Source organism: Pteropus vampyrus, unplaced genomic scaffold, assembly GCF_000151845.1.
Source record: "Pteropus vampyrus isolate Shadow unplaced genomic scaffold, Pvam_2.0 Scaffold66, whole genome shotgun sequence".
NCBI lineage: Eukaryota > Metazoa > Chordata > Mammalia > Chiroptera > Pteropodidae > Pteropus > Pteropus vampyrus.
In genome coordinates this window covers 914,348-933,716 of record NW_011888847.1, presented here as the reverse complement: position 1 = coordinate 933,716, position 19,369 = coordinate 914,348, and the positions used below count along the sequence as shown (strand labels likewise).

The window sequence follows — 19,369 nt, the reverse complement described above, 5'->3', positions numbered from 1 at the left end:
CTTTGTTTTTTGCTTTGATAGTTGCCGCCCTAATGGGTGTTAGGTGGTATCTAATTATTGTTTTGATTTGCAGTTCCCTAATGATTAGTGATATTGAATATCTTTTCATGTGCTTATTGGCCATTTGTATATTTTAGAGAAATGTCTATTCAAGTCCTTAGCACATTTTACAATCAGATTGTTTGTAGTTCTTTATATACTCTGGATGTTAACTCTTTATCACATATATGATTTGCAAATATTTCTCCCCTTTTATGGTTTGCCTTTTCACCTTGTTGATAGTGTCCTTTGATGCACACAGGTTTTTAATTTTGATGAAACCCATTTTATCAAATGTTTTTTGCCTGTGCTTTTGGTGTCATATCTAAGAAATTATTCCCAAATCCAATGTCATGAAGATTTTCTTCTATGATTTTTTTCTCATGGTTAAGTCTTTAACCCATTTTGAGTAAATTTCTATATGTGATATCAACTAAGGGTCCAACTTTATTGTTTTTACATGTGGATTCTCAGTTTCCGCACCACTATTTGTTGAAACTACTGTCTCTTTCTCGTTGAATGGTCTTATCACTTTTGCTGAAAATCATTAGTCCATATATTTAGGGTTTATTTTGGGGCTGTTTCATTAATCTATTGTCTCTCTTTATGCCAATACCACGGTGTTTTAACTCATATAGTTTTTTTTAGTAATTTTTGAAATCAGGTCATGTGAGACCTCCAACTTGTGTCTTCTTTTGAAATTCCTTATGAATTTTAAGGTGGATTATCCTACTTATATAAACAATGTCATTTGGATTTTGATAGGAGTTAGCGCTGAATCTGTTAGATAGCTTTAGGTAGTATTGACATCTTACCAAAATTTTTCTAACCTATGGACATAGAATGTCTTCCCATTTGTTTATGTCTTCTTTAATTTCTTTTAGCAATGTTTTAGTGCTCAGTCAGCAAGTCTTTTGCCTCCTTGGTTATGTTTTCTCCTAAGTATTTTATTCTATTTTATCTCAAATGGAATTGTTTTCTTAAAATTATTTTCAGGTTATTAATTGTTAATGTATAGAAATGCAACTGATTTTTGTGTATTTGTATTCTGAAACTTTGCCGAATTTATTCATTAGTTCTAAATTTTTTTTTGTGGAATCTAGGGCTTTGTACATAAAAGATCATGTCATTTGCAAAACAGGTAATTTTACCTCATCCTTTCTAATTTGGATGTTTTTTATTTCTTTATCTTGCCTAATTGCCCTTGCTGGGACATCCAGTACTATGTTGAATAAAAGTGGTAAGAGTGGGCATCCTTGCCTTTTTTCTGATCTTAGAGGAGAAACTTTTAATTTTTCACCATTTTGAATATGCTGTTGAGAGCTTTTCACAGATGGTCTTTATTATGTTGAGGCAATTTCCTTATGGTCTTAGTGTGCTTTTTATCTTGTAAGGATGTTGAATTTTGTCAAATACTTTTTCTGTATTGGTTGAGGTGATTGTGTGTTTTTTTCCCCCTTCATTTTGTTAATGTGTTGTTACATTATTTTTCACATGTTGAACCATCCTTGCATTTCAGGAACAAATTCCTCTTAGTCATGTATTTAATCCTTTTAATGTGCTGTTGCATTCTGTTATTGTTTTGTTGAATTTTTTTTTTTTTAAATCAGTGTTCATTTTTCTTTAAATATTTGGTAGAATTCTAGTGAAGCCATCTAGTTCTGAACGTTTATTTGCTGAGATATTTTTGATTACCGACTCAATCCCCTTACTGGTTATAGGTCTATACAGAATTTCTATTTATTCGTGATTCAGGCTTGTTAGGTTATGTGTTTTTTAGGAATTTGTTTATTTCATCTAGGTTTTCAAATGTGTTGGTATATAATTATTCATAGTATTCGCTTATAAATCTGTTTGTTTATAAAATTGGTAGTAAAGTTTCTTCATTTCTGATTTTAGTTACTTGAGTCATCTCTTTTTTTCTTTATCAGTCTAGCCAAAAATTTATCAATTTTGTTGACTTTTTCAAAGAACCAACTCCCGGTTTTGTTGATTTTTTTTTTCCTTATTTTTCTATTTTTACTTCGTTTATCTCTGCCCTAATTGCTATTATTGCTTTTCTTCTAGTTCTAGGCTTTACTTGTTCTTTTCTAGTTTCTTAAGGTGTAAATTTAGGTTGTTAATTTGAAATCCTTTTCATTTTTAATATGAGTGTTTACAGTTCTAAATTTCTTTCTTAGCATTGTTTTTGCTACGTGCCATAAGTTTTGTTTTTTGTGTTTTCGTTTTCATTTGTCTTGATATGTTTTATATCTTGATGAAATATTTTTATTCTTTGGATTTTTTTTTAAATTTCTTCTTTGACCTATGGATTTTTTTAGAGGCTATTGTGTCCTTGGATATAAAGTGAGTTTCTTGTAGACAGCATATAGTTAGATCTCATTTTTTATCCATCCTGTCAATTTGTGTCTTTTGCTTGGGTGGTTTAATCTATTTACATTTATAATGATTACTGATAAGGAAGGACTTACACTTGCCATTTTGTTATGTGTTTTCTGTGCATCTTTTAGGTTCCTTGTCCCTCGTTTCTTCTCACCGCCTTCATTTGTGTTTAGTTTATTTTTTATAGTGACACATTTTGATTCCCTTATTTCCTTTTGTGTATGTTCTATAGATTATTTTGTATGGTTACCATAGGGATTACTTATAGCATCTTAAAGTTATAACAATCTATTTGAACTGATGCCAACTCAACTTAGATTTCATATTAAAACTCCTTTCAGATTTACCTCCCCCACTCTGTTATCGATGTCCCAAATTCTATCTTATATATTGTATACCCCTTAATATACTTTTACATATTACCTTAATATAGATTTATAATAATTATTTTATGCATTTGTCTTTTTAACCTCATAGAATAAAATGTAGAGTTACATACTAAAATTATAATACTGGTTTTTATATTCGTCCATGTATTTACCTTTACTAGAGAACTTTATAGTTTTGTATGGCTTCAAATTACTCTCTAGCTTTATTTCAAATTAAAGGACTCCCTTTAGTATCATTGGGCAGGTCTAGTGGTGATGACTCCTTCAGCTTTCATCTGAGAATGCCTTTAATTTCTCAATTAATTTTGCAGGACAATTTTGCCAGATATAGAATTCCCAGTTGCTAGTCTTTTCTGTCAAGACTTTATATCATCCCACTGCCTTTTGATGTTCAATGTTTCTACTAAGAAATCTGCTTATTATCTTATTGAGGACTTCTTGTATATGATGAGTTGCTTTTCTCTTGCTGCTTTAAATAGTGCTGTTTTAAAATGTCAATTTCCAGTTGTTTATTGCTATTATATGAACATAAAATTAATTTTTTTATTGACTTATATCACTCAGAATGTTTATGCACTCCCCTCATTCATATATTGAAATCCTAACCCTCATAGTTGATGGTAATTAGGAGGCAAGGCTTTTGGGAGGTGATTAAGTCATGAGGTTGGAGCCCTCATGAATGGGATTAGAGGCCCTATAAAAGAGACCCTACAGTGCTCCCTAGGTCCTCTGCCATGTGAGGATACAATGAGAAGGCACCATCTATGAACCAGAAAGTGGGTTCTCAGATATCAAATCTTCTGGTACTTTGATCTTGGACTTCCTAGCCTTCATGAGAAGTAAATTTCTATTGTTTATAAGCTACTCAGTCTATGGTATTTTGTTATAGCAACCCAAATGACAATTTCCTTATCCTCCTAGTGTCTTCAGGATCTGTGGCAACACCCCTTCTTTAATTCCTAATGTTATCTTTTTTTTTTCCCTCTCTTCCTTTGTTGGTCTGGCTAGAGGCTTATCAATTGTATTGATTTTTTTTTCAAAGAATGAACTCTTTTTCAAAGAGTCTAATTGATTTAATTTTTTTTCTGTTTTCAACTTTATTTATTTATTTTATGTTTATTACTTCCTTGTTCGCTATGAACTTAATTTGGTCTTCTCTTTCTAGTTTCTTAAGGTGGAATTTTAGGCCATTGATTTGAGACTTGCTTTTTTCTACTATAATGTAATGCTGTAGATTTCCCTTTAGGCACTACTTTTGCTACATCTCACAAGTTTTGAAATTTTATATTTTGGTTGCATTCAATTAAAATGATCTAATTTCCATTGTGACTTTTTGACTCATGGTATTTAGAAATGTGTTGTTTAATTTCTAAATATTTGGGGATTTTCCAGATCTTTCTATTATTGATTTTTGGTTTAATTCCTCTGCTTATAGAACATAGTTTGTGTTAAATTTGCCAAGGTTTGTTTTGTGGTCCAGAATATGGTCCATCTTGATGAACATTCTGTGTGCACTTGAAAAGAATGTGCATTTGGCTATTTTTGGGTGGAGCATTCTATGAATGTCACTTAGGTTAAGTTGATTAGTTGTGTTGTTCAGGTCTTCTGCATCCTTACAGAATTTCGGTCTACTTTTTCTATTGATTACTGAGAAAGGAATGTTGAATTCTTCAACTATAATTTTGGGTTTGTCTGCTTTTTCCAGTTATATCAATTTTGATTTATATTTGTCTTTTTGTATTTGGCTTATTTCAGCTAGTACAATCCTTTATATTTTTTATTTATCCATTGAGCATGAGGTCACTTGTCCTTTTCACTTCATCGAATTACTGTTTGAAATAATATGAAATAGTTAAAACCTAATGGGTACTATATAAATTTAAGGTATGTAAACACTAGTAAATATTATCTGAAAGCAGGGAACTCATCTGCTGTCAACATGTAACTGTAAGTGGGTTTACTTTATAATTTAAAAATTATTCCTATTAGGAATCTCGGGGTATTCTAAAATTCAAAATTAGGGAACATCATCTTACAGGAAAGAAACATCTTAAGTGATCACTTGTGAGATGTTTAAGTAATGTGTGATTCAGTGTTTCATTCACATTGTTTTACTTGAAAAACTTTATTGTATTTCTTTTTTTTTTTTTTTAGGATTCTAATTCTCAGATGGATTTAAGCATTCAGGGAACTGATGATGATATTAATGAAATAATTCAAATAGATGGGACTGGTGATACATCTTCCAATGATGACATAGGAAGTTCAAGAGATGTGGATGAGAATGAATTTCTAGGGATTATTGATGGAGGAGACCTGAAAGTACTTGAGGAAGCTGACAGTATATCAAATGGAGGTTCAACTGCCAACAGTAGTGATAATGAAGACCCTCAAATAGACATTGTGGAGGAGGTGAAGATTACTTTTGAACTGCAAATTCTTTAGTAAATTTATAACATTTGTACTTTAATATACTTTGGAGTTAAGAGGAATAATATTAACTCTGTGTTTTAAAATGAGACTTATTTGTACACTAATATTTAAACTTTTAAACTGTAATTTAAACCGCTATTAAGAATTTAGGATTCAGCTACTGTATTTGTTAGTTTTAACTAGAGATAATGGGAGGTTTAGGGGATGGGAGTGGAGGTAAAGAAGGCAGTCAGAGTAGAGACATATCTGATCTAATTCTGACAAATGCACTGAAGTATTTGTGGAATATGGTAATTAAGAAGCATGTAAGTAGTATTAACTGTCATTTATGGTAGCTTTACATATGTTCCAGATGCCATATTAAGTCTTAATTGCCTTATGTTATTTGACATTCCCACTGCCCTATGGGTCTTGTTACTATCCTCATTTTTCAGATGAGAAAACTGAGACATGAGGAGTTTTAGTAACTTGCCAAAGGTCAGTAGTTTTTAAGTGGCTGAGCTACGATTTAAACTCAGGCTATTTGACTTTTAAGTACACTACTATTCTGTCTCTTCTTTTTCATTTATTTACATATGTCTATCTTTTAAAAATTCAAAGCACGATTCAATTTCTTAGTGTAACCATCTTTCATCATTAGGACCCTTTAAATTCCGGAGATGATGTTAGTGAGCAGGATGCACCAGACCTGTTTGACACAGATAATGTAATCGTCTGTCAGTATGACAAGGTACTGTATTCACCTTTTAGACTTTGGGTTTATTAATTGCATTAATAGTAGAAATTTTACATGTAAAATAATGGGAAATATGGAGAATTATAGTTCATAGTTAAATTAATCTTGAAATAGCTAATTCTGTAAGTTTTGGGGGTGTTATTTTGGATCTAACACTGTGTTGGTGGTCTCAATGATACAAAAAAAGAGTGATAGTCTTTGTTTCAAGGAGGTGACAATATTATTGAAACCAGATTTCTGTGTGGAATAATAGAGTGGCGTATAATAAGATGGTAGATAAACTAAAAGCTAAAATCTGTGACAGGTACATCAAATATTAAGATAAGTGGCTAAGATATGTGGCACAGGACAGTAAGTCCTAGAAATGGCTAAGAGATACAAGAAATCACTTTCAGTTGGAGTTCTCCACAAATCTTTGGTGGGTGATGTGGAGTTTTGAAATAGGTCTTGAATGATTTGCTAGATATAGATAAGTGTGGAGAGTGGCATTCAGAGTGGAATAGGCTGATAAAAGGCAGAGAAATGAATGCATGTAGAATGTAAAAGGAACAGTGTAGGGACAACTCGGCCTTGACTAAAGTGTTCTCCTTTGGATGTATTAGGAAATGAGGCTGAGTTGGGAGCAGATTGGAAAATCCAGAATCCTGCTAAGGAGAAATCCAGATTTGATTTGATGGACATTAGCCTTCTAAGAATGTTATTGGAAAAATTGTAATTGTGTTTAAAAACTGGCAGTATTTTCTAATTTGGAAGAGGCAAATGGTAAGAACAAGGATAGTGCAGACATGAAGTAACCAGATACCAGACTAAGAATGGCAGTGTAGATTGTGGAAGAGTCAGAGGTTATGATGGCAGAATCAGTGGGACTTGGCAATTAATTGGATATTAGAGAATGATCAACAAGGGAGGGTTGAAGGTGTCTCTCAAATTTCAAGCCTAGAAATTAGTAGCAATTTAACTTGAGCAACTAAAATATAATACTTTTTTCTTTTTAAAAGAACACTATAACTGATTATGTAGTAGAATGGTCAATTTTTATTCTTAATTCATGTGTATTTACATATTTATATTTTAGAAGTTTTGAGATGCAATTTATATACTACACAATTTACCTATTTAAAGTACGCAATTCAATGTTTTTTAGTATATTCATGGGTATGTGTAACCAATAACATGGTCAGTTTAGGCTATTTCTATCACCTCAAAAAGAAACCCCATCCCCACTGCCAGGCCTAAGGAACCGCTAGTCTACTTTCTGTCTCTTTAGACTTTCCTATTCTGGATTTTCCTATGAAAGGAATCATGTCATATGTGGTCTGTTGTGACTGGCTTCTTTACTTCATACAGTGTTTAAAGTTTCATCTATGTTGTAGCATGTAACAGGTCTTCATTCCTTTTTATTGCTGAATACTAGTCTTTTGAGTAGATATACCACATTTTGTTTTTCCATTCATCTGTTGATGGACATTTGGGTTGTTTCCACATTTTGGCTCTTGAGAATGATGCTATAAACATTTGTATACAACTTTTCATTTGAACATATATTTTCATTTCTTTTGGTGTATACCCAGGAGTGGAACTTCTGGGTCATGTGATAATAGTTTGAATTACTAGACTGTTTTCCAAAGTGGCTGTATCATTTTTAATTCCCTCCAACAGTGTATGATGGTTTAGGTTGTTCTGTGTTCTCATTAACACTTATTATCTGGGTTTTTGATTCTAGCCACCCTAGTGGGTGTGAAGTAGTACCTCATTGAGTTTTTGATTAGCATTTCCCCGATGACTAATGCATATTTACATCTTTGACTTTTTTTCAGTAACAATTCCAATATACCTGAAACAGAGGATTGTGTTTTGAATTGTAAAAATAAATATTTTTCTATAAAAACAAGATTATTTTCTTCCCTGTAACATTATATACAGATAGAAAAAGGCAATTTAGATTCTGGTAAACATAAGCATAGGAAGGAACATGTAATAGAAAAGGGACCGTTCTTAGTTTGAAACTTATTTTACTTTTTTTAAACAGCGTGTTACCTTCTGTGAAGAAAACATTTTAAGGCACTAAATTATATGTGTGCTCCATAGAGTACAAAGTACTTTCTGTATCATTATGGATAGAATATCCTTTGTTGTACTTTGTTGTCAGAAATAGCTTGTAATTAATTACATAGTGCTTTGTATTTTTCAAAGTATTTTCTTATACATTGTCTTTTGCTTCTTACAACAACCTTGAGGTGTAGGTAGAAGAAGTGATATTACATGTATAGTGTTAACAAATCGAATTGTCTGAGAGTACTCTCTAGTTAGTTAATATTTTAAGAATAACACTAAGAATTTTAATGAAAACCAGGGCATTGAAGAACCATTGAAAAGTTTTTATAAGGGATGAAGTCAGAAGATAGCTAGTAAAGAAAATGTATCTTTAAGTTCAAAGTGGGGTGGAAGGGACCACTGTTATAGTGAATTTTTATAAAAGAGTAACTTACCAGTTCTGGTCATTGCTTACCTTGTTTCAAGTAGTATTGTCGGACTCAAGTAAACCAAAAGACTTTTCAGTAGTCTTTAAAGAGCTTTACTAAGTGTGTTTTGAAGGTTGGTAGTATCAGTTTCCTTGGGAGAGTGTTACAAATGTGGAATTTTGAGTCCTATCCCAGGTTACTGGATCAGAATGTGCATTTTAACAAGACCCCCCCCCCCCGGGTGATTTGCATGCTCATTAAACTTTGAGACACTTTTTTTTTTAAAGTACATTTTTGACTTTGATTAGCATATGGAATTTACCTTTAAAATTTATAAATTAACAATTTGGGAAAACCTGCAAGTATTAAGATGTGCTATCAGGAAAGGTTAAATGAAGGTCACTGGTTAACATGCTGAGTGAGAATTAAAGTGTATGGACATGTTATTTCAGAAGCCCAGGGAATGTCTAAGAATATAAAGGTTAAAGTAATCATAGGGAAGATTAATGGTGAAATAAAACCTTTTACTATAGATAGGAGTATTTTATGCTATAAATAGGACACTGTTTGTAGTTGAATGTGTAACTATTTGAATTTGTTGCATCTTCATTTGACAGTTTAACAAACTTTTGCTTATAGCTGGCTTTGTCCCTTAGGTGTTAGTACAGTGAATAATTGTTAAGTGTGTAGGACAGTATCTCTGTCTCTCTCCCTCTTTGTGAATGTTTTGTTTTTCTTAAATTGATAATGTATACATATCATTAAAAATGACAAAACACTATAAAGGTATACCATGAAAAGTCTGGTTCCCACTCCATCACCATTTGTGCTTCCTATCAGCTCCCTGTCCCTGCTTTGAGTATAAATAAGTAACCAGTTATATTAGTTTCTTAATATAGAGTTTCTTGATTCAAGTACAAGCCTAAAAGGTAGCATAGACGACACTGTATTCTGCACCTTGTCTTTTTAAAGAGAGTAACAGTATATTTACTTTTATGTGAATTGCTTGTTCATAATCTTTGTCTATTTAAAAAAAGTGGATTATTGGTTTATTTATTGATTTCTAAGAGCTCTATTATTTTGGGGAAAATTACCCTTGGTATGTGTAGAAATACTTTTTCTTCAGTTGCTTTCAGTGCTTTTTCTGTCTTTCATGAAGATATTGAATTTGTCAGCCTTTATTTTTATTGCTTCTAAAATTTGAGTCATGACTAGAAAGTTCTTTCTTGCCTCAAGATTTTGAAGGAATTCATCTATGTTTTTTTCTAAGATTTCTTTGGTTTCTTTTTTAAAATGTAAGGCTTTTTTTTTTGTCTATTTCTTTTATTAGGTATGTGTAGTGTTGTCATGACTAAAATATTAATCTTTATATTTTAGAATAAATGATCGATTTGTTGTTTTGTCTTGGTCTAGAATGTGACATATGGTTCCAGCTTTTTTCCCTAGGCGGTTACCCAATTTTTCTAATATTATTTATTGAAAAGTCTATCTTGTCTGCACTGATAAGAGAATGATTTCTTTATCATCTACCAAATTTCTATATGTATTTGGGTCTACTTCTTGATTTTCTGTTTTATGCCATTGGTTTGTTCTTTGGCCTGTACTACCTTGACTTACTTATTGAGGTTTTTAACATCTAGTAGGGCTAGTACTTCTTCAAGATGTTCTTTTTCAGAGTTTTCCTGGATGTTATTGTTTATTTCTTCATAATGACTTCAGAATCAACTTGTCTGTTTCAAAACCAACCCCATTGGTATTTTCATTGAGATCACATTAAATTAATAGAATGTGGTATTTTAATAATGCTGAGGAGTAGGTTGTAATTTTAGATAGAATGTCCAGGGGAGGCCTTATTGAGAATATGATAGGGTAAAGCTCAAAAGGAGGTAAGAAAATGAGCCATGAGGGTATTTGGATGTAAGCATTTCAGATAAGGGGAACAGTAAATATGTAAGTCGTGAGGTAGACAAATACCTTTGTGTTCAGGAAACAGTGAGTAGGTCAGAGCAATGAGTGAAGTGAAGAGCAGGATATTATAGTTCATTTTAAGTACTTTAGTTTTTGGATGGGAAGTCATTGGAGAGTTTTGAGCAGAGAAATGACATCTGGTTTATGTTTTTAATGGGACCACTCTGGCTACCATGTTTATAATAGACTGAAGGGGAACAAGGGTGAAAACAGGGAAACTAGTTATGGGACACATTAATCCAGGTGAGAGAGGATGGTGGCTTAGACAAGAGTAGTAGTAGTAGTAGAGGTAGTAGAAGTGGTTGGAATATGAAAATGCTTTGTAGATAGAACTAACATTTACTGATGGATTTGAATATGGGTTTTAAGTAGGAGACGTAAAGAATGTCCCTAAGGTTTTTGGCCTGAGCACTTAGAAGAATGCATGGCCATTCCCCATTGAGATGAGGAAGACTGTGAGGTTTGGAGGAGAGGTGACCAGTGTCCTAATTTTAAACTTGGTTGAAATATCTATTGGACATTCAGGAAGAGATGTTGAAGCAGTTGAATGAAAATATGGAGTTTAGGGGAGAGTTGTGAACTGGAGATGTAAATTTTGGGTGTCATCAGCATATAGAAGGTATTTAAAGCCATGAGATTAGTTAAGATTACTAAGAAAGTGAATATAGACAGAAAGAAGAGTCCTGTTGTACTCTAAAACTGAGAGATAAGAGAGTTAAGGAGGAATCAATAAAGAAAACTAAAGAGTGTCCAGAGAGTTAGGTGAAAAACCAGGAGTATTCTAGAAGCAAAGTGAGGAAAATATTTCAAACAGGAGAATATGTTGAATAGTGCCAGTAAATCAAGTATTTTTAAAATTTATTTCTAGCTATTTTATCTTTTGTTGCTGTGGTAAGTTGGCTCTTTCTCTATATCTCTTAACTGTATGTATATACATGAAGGCTACAGATTCTATATATTAATTTTGTATCAATACTGAATTCTTATTTAGTCACTTAAAAAATTAAGTTAGGTTTTTCATACTTTTTTTTCATATATTTTTCATACAGTGTGGTCATTGCATCTGTATATTTCATTCTTTTCAATTTTTATATCTCGACTTCTTGTCTAATTGCATTGGCTGGTATCAGTTATACCTTCCTCTTGTCTAATTGCATTGGCTAGAACCTCTGGAGTGAAAAGTTGGATAACAGTGGGTATCCTTGTCTATGTCTTGACCTTAGTGCAAACACTTTTAGGATTTTTCTCACTAAGCACTAGGTCAATGGTTTTTGGTCTGAGGTAGGAATGTATGTGTAGGACATAGTCTTTGATTCTTATTTTGAGTTGAAAAATTAAAAATGTGTGAGTTTTGTCTAGTGCTTTTCCAGTATCTTAGGAGGTGATTATATTATTTGTTCCCTTGTGTCTAGCAATATAGTTTTTATATTAATAAACTCCTAATATCGAATTTTCCTTGCATTTTAGAATAAATGTAGTCACTTGATATAGTAACTTGATAAAGCTACTGGGATGAGTTGTTGCTATTGTTGTTCTCCTAATTCTAGTCTGATTTTATCAACTTTGCTGAGTTCAGGATTCTGTTGTTACTTCCTGTTGAGACTTTTTAAGATACATGCAAGTGAAAATATGGGATTCAAACTCTGAGAAGAAATTTTCCATAATAGGACTTTTTTCTTCACAAAAATAGGGGGTTTATCCTTTGTATTTTCTTATGCTTCTACAAAATTCATCTGACTACTCGTCATAGACTTCTCTTTTTTGATTTGACTATTTGCAGTCAACAACTAGGTTTAATTTTTACCTTTGATTTCAGATTCCACATTTATACAGTTTTTAAAATACATAATCACTTGTGGTTTACCCGGAGGTATTATTTTATAATTTCTTACCTCTTGTGGTAGTAGGATTTCCTGGTTTTTATTTTATCTTTATCTAGGCTGACTTATTGAGTTCAAAGAAGAGCCAATAGAATCTAATAGATTATAAGCTAATATCTTCAGACCTTGCTCAGTCCTTTATTATAGTGACTTTTTTCTTCAAAATGAAGTACTTTTTAAAATTTGTGATAATATTAACTACATCTTCTCTTTATTCCTTTGCAGACACATTGAATTTTTTGCTGTGCTTGAGCATTCCAGGCATGTCCCTTCTCAGGACTTTTGTGCTTCTGTTCCTTTGCCTGGAATGCTTTCCAGTCAGTATCTTCCTGGGTTTATCATTTGCCTTCTTCAAGTCTTTGCTCAAATGTTACCTCATAAGTCAGGCCCACTCTAACTTTCATATTTAAAATCATAACCCCACCTCTGTATTTGTGATCTTCCATTCCTCGCTCTCTTTTTATAGCAGTTATCACCTTTTAATATTCTACATAATTTATGTATTTATCAGGTTTCCGTTTCCTCCATCCTTATTCAAATGTAAACTCTTCAAAGACAATTTTTCCTGTTTTTTTTTTTAAAGTATTTATTTCTTTTTTAAAATTGATATATATATCCAGTGTTGAAAACTATATCAGACACACAGGAACCTCAAATATTTGCTGAACGAATGAATGAACTCTCTTAAGGAGATCTTATTTTTAAAAACTTCCATTCAGGGTCAGAATAATCCCATGTGATGTGCAAAGAAATGTAGATAACCCTTTGACTTTAAAACTAATTAATTTAGACTGTTTTTCTCCCTGCAGATTCATCGAAGCAAGAACAAATGGAAATTCTATTTGAAAGATGGTGTTATGTGTTTTGGAGGGAGAGACTATGTATTTGCAAAAGCCATTGGTGATGCAGAGTGGTAAAACTTATGAGCTCAGTACATCATAAACATCGATGAGACTATATTATGTATTGTAAAACTTTTATTTAAATATAGTCCACAGAGCTGCTCAAATTTTTAGTTCACTGTATGGAATTTAATAAAATGATTCAAATGCAGATACAAATATACAATTTTATATTCCATTTACTATTTTAACAGATTTTTTTAAAAACTCATCTATACCATTACAAAGTATATAGATGCATCAGATATGATGGCATGCGAAGAACTGTTATATTTCCTTCATCTTGAAGTAAATTTTAAATCAGACTCCAATTCCCCTTCATAGTGAGGTTAGTACCAGTTATTAGATTGAGGCCAGTGTGCCTCCCAGCTCTCACCAAACAAGCAGCAGGATATTCAAGAAGGCTTCTCTGGGTCTTTCAGTCTACACTCCTTACTAGTCATGTGCTGATTGTGCAATCTTAAATGGTCCCTTGGAGGCAGATGTCTCTGCTAAGCCCATACTATACATGAACATGGAAATCTTTGCTAAGGCCAGAAGCTAAGAATCAGCCTCTCTGGGCTTATCTTGTGGCTAGGTCTTTCTTCTTGTATCTTGCTATCTCTCTGGGGAATTGTGAGGGAAGTGTGAGTTAGGTTCCCATTCTACTTCATTGAAACTTCAGACTTCGGTCCTCTTCCTAGTCATGGTGGGTTTTCTTTCTCTCCGTATTTTTTTCCTATTTTTCTTGAAGTGGAAGAACCCTTTGCAAACTCTTTATCCCTCAAAGACACCACCTCTCTTCTTTTTCTCTAACAGAGAATCCCCTCATTGACTTTAGGCTTTCTAAAACAAAAGGCAAGAAGAGATATTCTCTTCAGGAAACTGCTGCTTTGGCCAAATAAGATTGCCTAATCTCGTTCAAGACAAGAAGACCTGAATGACTGTCTTAAAATCAGGGAGAGAAAACAAAATATAAAACACAAATAGGTCTCATTTTCCTGCCCCAATAAAAACAGCAAATTATCTCAATAAACTATTCCATAATACTCTCTTCCTTAGATCCAAATCCTTCAAAGGAACATTTTCCCTGTCATTCTGCTTTTCTTAATTGGTAGTGTACACATGTTCTCTAAATCTAGGATCCCTAGTTTCAGCTATGAATGATGTTCTTCAGGATAGTACTCTTGCATAGAAAGCAGCCAGGATGAGTGGATTATGGTCTGTGAAAGGTCCATAAAGATCAGATACCTGGATCTAGCTGGTCAGATGGAAAATTCTCCATTCCTTTTTCGGAGGCAACCCCACTTTGAGAGTGTAATTTATTCCAGCTTGTCTTGTTCTACCCATGGGATTCAGCTACTACTGGTAGATCATTTCAAAATCTGGATAAATCTCTTCTGGGCCTTGGACAACATATGCAGGGTACTATCTTTGGTTTAAAGTTGGCAGCTGCGTAAGTATTCAGTTTGTCTTAGTAAGTGGGCTGGTCCTCCTAACCAGATTCTCCAGCTATGCCCTCTTAATCCTCAGGGTGATCGCCTTTACCCTACCACCACTGCTGTTTCAGATCCTTCTCTGCCTGTTGAGAAGTTCCAGGTGCTTTGGGTTCTCTTCATGGTTGTTGCCTACCATGAAATGGCCATCTTTTTTTTTTTTTTTCCTACTTATAAGGCGAAAAGACGACATTTATTCTGTCAGTCCTTGAAACATACCCCTTCCAGGGCTGACGAGTATACTTCTTAGTTTTCTTCTTGCTTTTTTCCTCCTAGGTTCATCTAGTCACTCTGTATTTGCTCTAGGCAAACCTTATTGCCAATTAAGTGCTGAATTTATTGACAAGGTGAAATCACTTGGGAACAGGGGTTTAAAAAATGAGATGGTTTAAGTGTTTGGGAGAGGCAATAATAGTTGTTTCTAAAATTCCTTTTCTCTTTACCACTGTGAATTTTAAAATGTCACTTTGCTTCAGTGATTTTTTAGTGGCATATTACAAATACTATTACATAGGTTGTCTTTATGTAGTACATTTTATCATTAGAGAAAAAGTTATAGTTGTCCAATTTATGTGTCTGCATGCCTTCATGCCCTGATATTTTAAAAAGTGCAAAAAAAATAAATTTAAAAGTAGACTTACCACAAAATGAAACAAAGCCCAATGGTAATTATCCTTGCATGCTAATATAAATTATGATAGTTTTGGTGACTGTGAAGAAAATTAAGAGATTCCCCAAATTGTTATGGTCAGCTTGTGCCCTTTTATTAGTGTCAAATAATGCTAGAAAAAAATTCTGATTCTTGAGAAATTCTCTAAATGAGTGGTTTTTACTTTTTTTTTTTTTTGGCCAGGATCCACACTAAGAAATGTACTTTAACAATGAATATACAGACACATATAAAACAAATGAAACCAGTTTCTGAAAATCATGCTTGCCGTTAGCACATAAGAGCCTCCTATATTTCCTATTTGATTCTCTTCTGTTGCAATAAAAAAAAAATAGATGGCATTGACCCACTAAATTGATTTCACTGCCTACTGATGGGTCACAACTCATGGTTAAAAAAATATAGTTTTAACCCCTGTGCTAAAGATAGAAGGAGACTAAAATCTTAATCCATTTTGAAAGAGAAAATTATTCTTTAAGCTCTATGAAGTGGAGTTTATCTATAAAAAGTTGGCTTTGATATGTTAATATTTTTACTTTTAAAACCTCTTTATCATGTCCAAGCTAAATATTTCTCGTTGCATATTATAACAAAATATCATAAAGTAGATTCTAAGTTCTTATAAATACAGCTTGGCAAATGTCATTCTATACCATTTTATAGGTAAAAACTCTATTATAGAGGTTAAGTTTGCTGTGTTAAATGAAATTTGTGAAAGTATCATGTATCATAATTCCTGATTCAAACTCTCAGGCATGCATCCTACAGTGTGTTCTTACACACATTCTACCTCTCCCTGTAGGCTAAGAAGATCTTGCTGAGTTTGCATAATTAGTGTCTTAGGGACTGACCAACTGACCTTGCCTGGCATACCTTCTTTACCAATGTGCTATATATAACATGTGTAAATAATCATTTGTACAACTCAGACTCTCTAGGGCAGTGAGACTCCAGTTTTGGCTGAGGCACTCAGTTTCAGTCATTTCAATTGTGTGGGAAAACTAATAACTTTACAATGAATAGCAACAGTTAATTGAAGTGGTGAGAAGGAGAATTTCATGGGGGATATTCTTTTGAGTCATGTTAGTAGGTTAATATTATGCTGTTTTTTTATGTAAATATACTCCAAGCCAGGTGGGAACTTTGTGATTTATAACTAGAAAGCTAAATTATAAATAGTAAGCTCATGGTAATAACTCTTAGGAATAAACTCGATATTAAAAAAATATTGCACATTTCTAAGAAAAGATTATTTCCAATTATGTATGCATTTATTAAAATCTTTGTGACAAAATTTCTTAATTTACATGTGGACTTAATACATTTTTGAGGAAACTAAAACAGGGTACTTCACAAGATATGAATGGAGGACAAGATCCATGTTGAAAATCTTTCGTTAGTTTAGATGAGTTATTCCAGGTTGATTAACCCTTTTTGGTCATTTTGCAACCTACCAGTGATAATATCAAGCATTGTAAAAAATACAAGATAGAAATATAAATTTCTTGAGCATTTGATGTTTTTATGATTTATGTATGAGAGATTATACAGTTTAAGAATATACACACTTCCTATGAGATCATCTCATAAGGGAAAGTCTTAACAAGAATTGTTTTATAGTTCAGTTATAAAAGTGACTCAGCTAAAAAAGTATTAACCACTTACCATGTGTAAGGCTCTAGGGTAGATATAGTGGGAGAAACAAAGAAGTAAAAAAGATGTATCACTAAAGAAATCTATAACATAGATGAGATAAGAGATATATAGTACATGTAAAAATAATATACAGCAGTGTAGAATAAAAGATAAATGAGTGATATAGATGACAAGTGCTAAAGAAATCCAAAGAGAAACCATTGTGGATTACACATTTATTATTTATGCCCTACTTTATTTCAGGTAAAGGAGGCGTCTTGACTATAGAGGATGGGGGGTGGTGGAGTAAGGAGAGCTTGATGAAGAAGATAAAGCTGTAGCTGAGATCGTAAAGGATGCAGAAAGAAGACAAGGAAGAAAATGTTCCAAATGGTGAGAGTAGCATGGGCATCAGAATAGATGCATAAGACATGTCTAGTGAAAAGTAAGTGAAACAATCGTTTTATGTAGAAAAACAGGAAATAAGGAGAGCATATTCGAGGATGGATTCTGGAGCTCTTTGTTAGGCTAGGAGCTAAAACTTTACAGGTACTGATGAGCTGCTCGGGATTTTTGGCTGGTACGTAATAAGATGAAATAGGATTTTAGGAAGATTTATCAGTGGTGCTGGGTATGAGAGTGTGGACATGGGAAAGACTGGATATGAATAAAAATGGGAGAGATATGATAGTACTCCAGAGGTAAGGGAAAATGGCCTCAGATGTGGGTGTGGTAGTAGGAATGCAAAACAAAGAACTAATGTAGAATACAATTTAAAGGAAGATCTTAAGGAATGAAAGGATATGAGAATGAGGGAGTCAGCAAACTATGACTCTATGTTAAAACTTATAATGAGAAAATAAAGATCAATATTTGTGGAAAAGGTCATACAAGTTATTTTTAGAGTTTGTGTCCAAGTACCTTGGGCTCAAACAATATTTAAGAATACATAATTTAAGTTTCTCACAAAGATATATATATTTTGTTTTACTTTCTGTTTATTTGTTTTGGTTCTGGGGTTTATGTATGAATCAGAAAGTTTATTATGTGTGTATATAGCAACATGACTAATTAGTATTCTCTCATATCACTGAAACAAATTCTAGAACACTAAGTTACAAGAGAGGACTGCATTTGAGGAAAGAATAAAAGTCAGGATTGTGAAAAACATTATAGAGAAATGGTATTTTGTAAAGTTCATAGTCTTCGATAACCTATTTTGAATCACTGCACAATAGCATAAAGATTAAAAGCAGACTAAATGTGTAGAGAGTCTAGTTATGACTACATATTAATTAAATGTCAGAAGAGAGCTAAAAACTGGAAATAGCCCAGATATCTATCAATAGGAGAATGGGAAAATGTTATATTCATAAAATGGAATACTACTCAGCAATGAAAAGGAATGAACTACTGATTCAAGTAACAGAATGGACGAATAGCGAAAACATTGTGTTGAGTCAAAGAAGCCTTACACAAAAGAGTATATACTATATAATTCCATTTATATGAAATTTAAGAACAGGCAAACCTATGGGGAAAAATCAGAATTATTGTTGCCTCTGGGAATGGGAGTAAGGGAATAACTAGGAAGGGGCATGAGCAGACTTTCTGAGGGTGCTGGTGTTCTGTATCTTCAAAGAGGTTTCGGGTCACATAGATGTGTGTGTTTTTCAAAACTCTTTAAATAGTATGCTTAGGATTTGTCCATTCCATTTCACATATGTAAATTTTACTAAAAATGTAAACATATTCAATCTTGGTTAATGATAAGCATGCTGAAGTGTTTAAGGCTGACAAGTACTGATATCTGCAACTTAACTTTAAAATGCATCAGAAATGGTAGATGGATAAATACTAGATAAATTATACAGATTTGTAATGAAACCAATGTAGTAAAATATTGACTCTAAGTACATGCATGTGCATTATACAACCCTTTCAACTTTTCATTTTTTTTTTTGAAAATGTTCACCATAAAATGTTGGGGAGAATTTAAGGAACTTTGAACATACTAAGACTTTGGTTGACTGTGATTTACCAGTGTGGGAGGCAGGAAAACACAGTGGTAAAGATGCTCAGGTCCTGAATCAGAAGTTTAATTTTGAATCATATTAGTTGAATCTTTTATTAGTTTTGAGAAATTGTAATAGGTTTTCCTCTACTATAAAATGCAAATAATATCTGCATCATAGTTTCATGAAGATTAAATGGATTAACATATATAAAATACTTATCAAGATTTTGGCATATAAGAAATTCTCAATAAGTTATTTTAAAAAGTAAAAGGAGCATACAAAAAAATCCACTGCAATTAAAATCATAATTTCATTGTCTTATAAGAGTCAATTCTGATAAAGTATTTTATAGCAAATATTAGATATATATTTCTATACTC

At 32.8% G+C, this 19,369-nt stretch overlaps 1 protein-coding gene across 2 annotated transcripts in view; it reads left to right on the top strand.

The window, feature by feature from the left end:
• The window catches only part of GTF2A1L (general transcription factor IIA subunit 1 like), a 38,546-nt gene extending 25,189 nt beyond the window's left edge, over positions 1–13,357 (top strand). For both annotated transcript variants that reach the window (XM_011361297.1, XM_011361296.1), the window contains 3 exons: positions 4,965–5,222; positions 5,884–5,973; positions 13,099–13,357. In XM_011361297.1, coding sequence (XP_011359599.1) covers positions 4,965–5,222; positions 5,884–5,973; positions 13,099–13,206 — 456 coding nt within the window. In that variant the 3' untranslated portion in view covers positions 13,207–13,357. The remainder of the gene's footprint in view (positions 1–4,964; positions 5,223–5,883; positions 5,974–13,098) is intronic.
• The last annotated feature ends 6,012 nt before the right edge of the window (positions 13,358–19,369 follow it).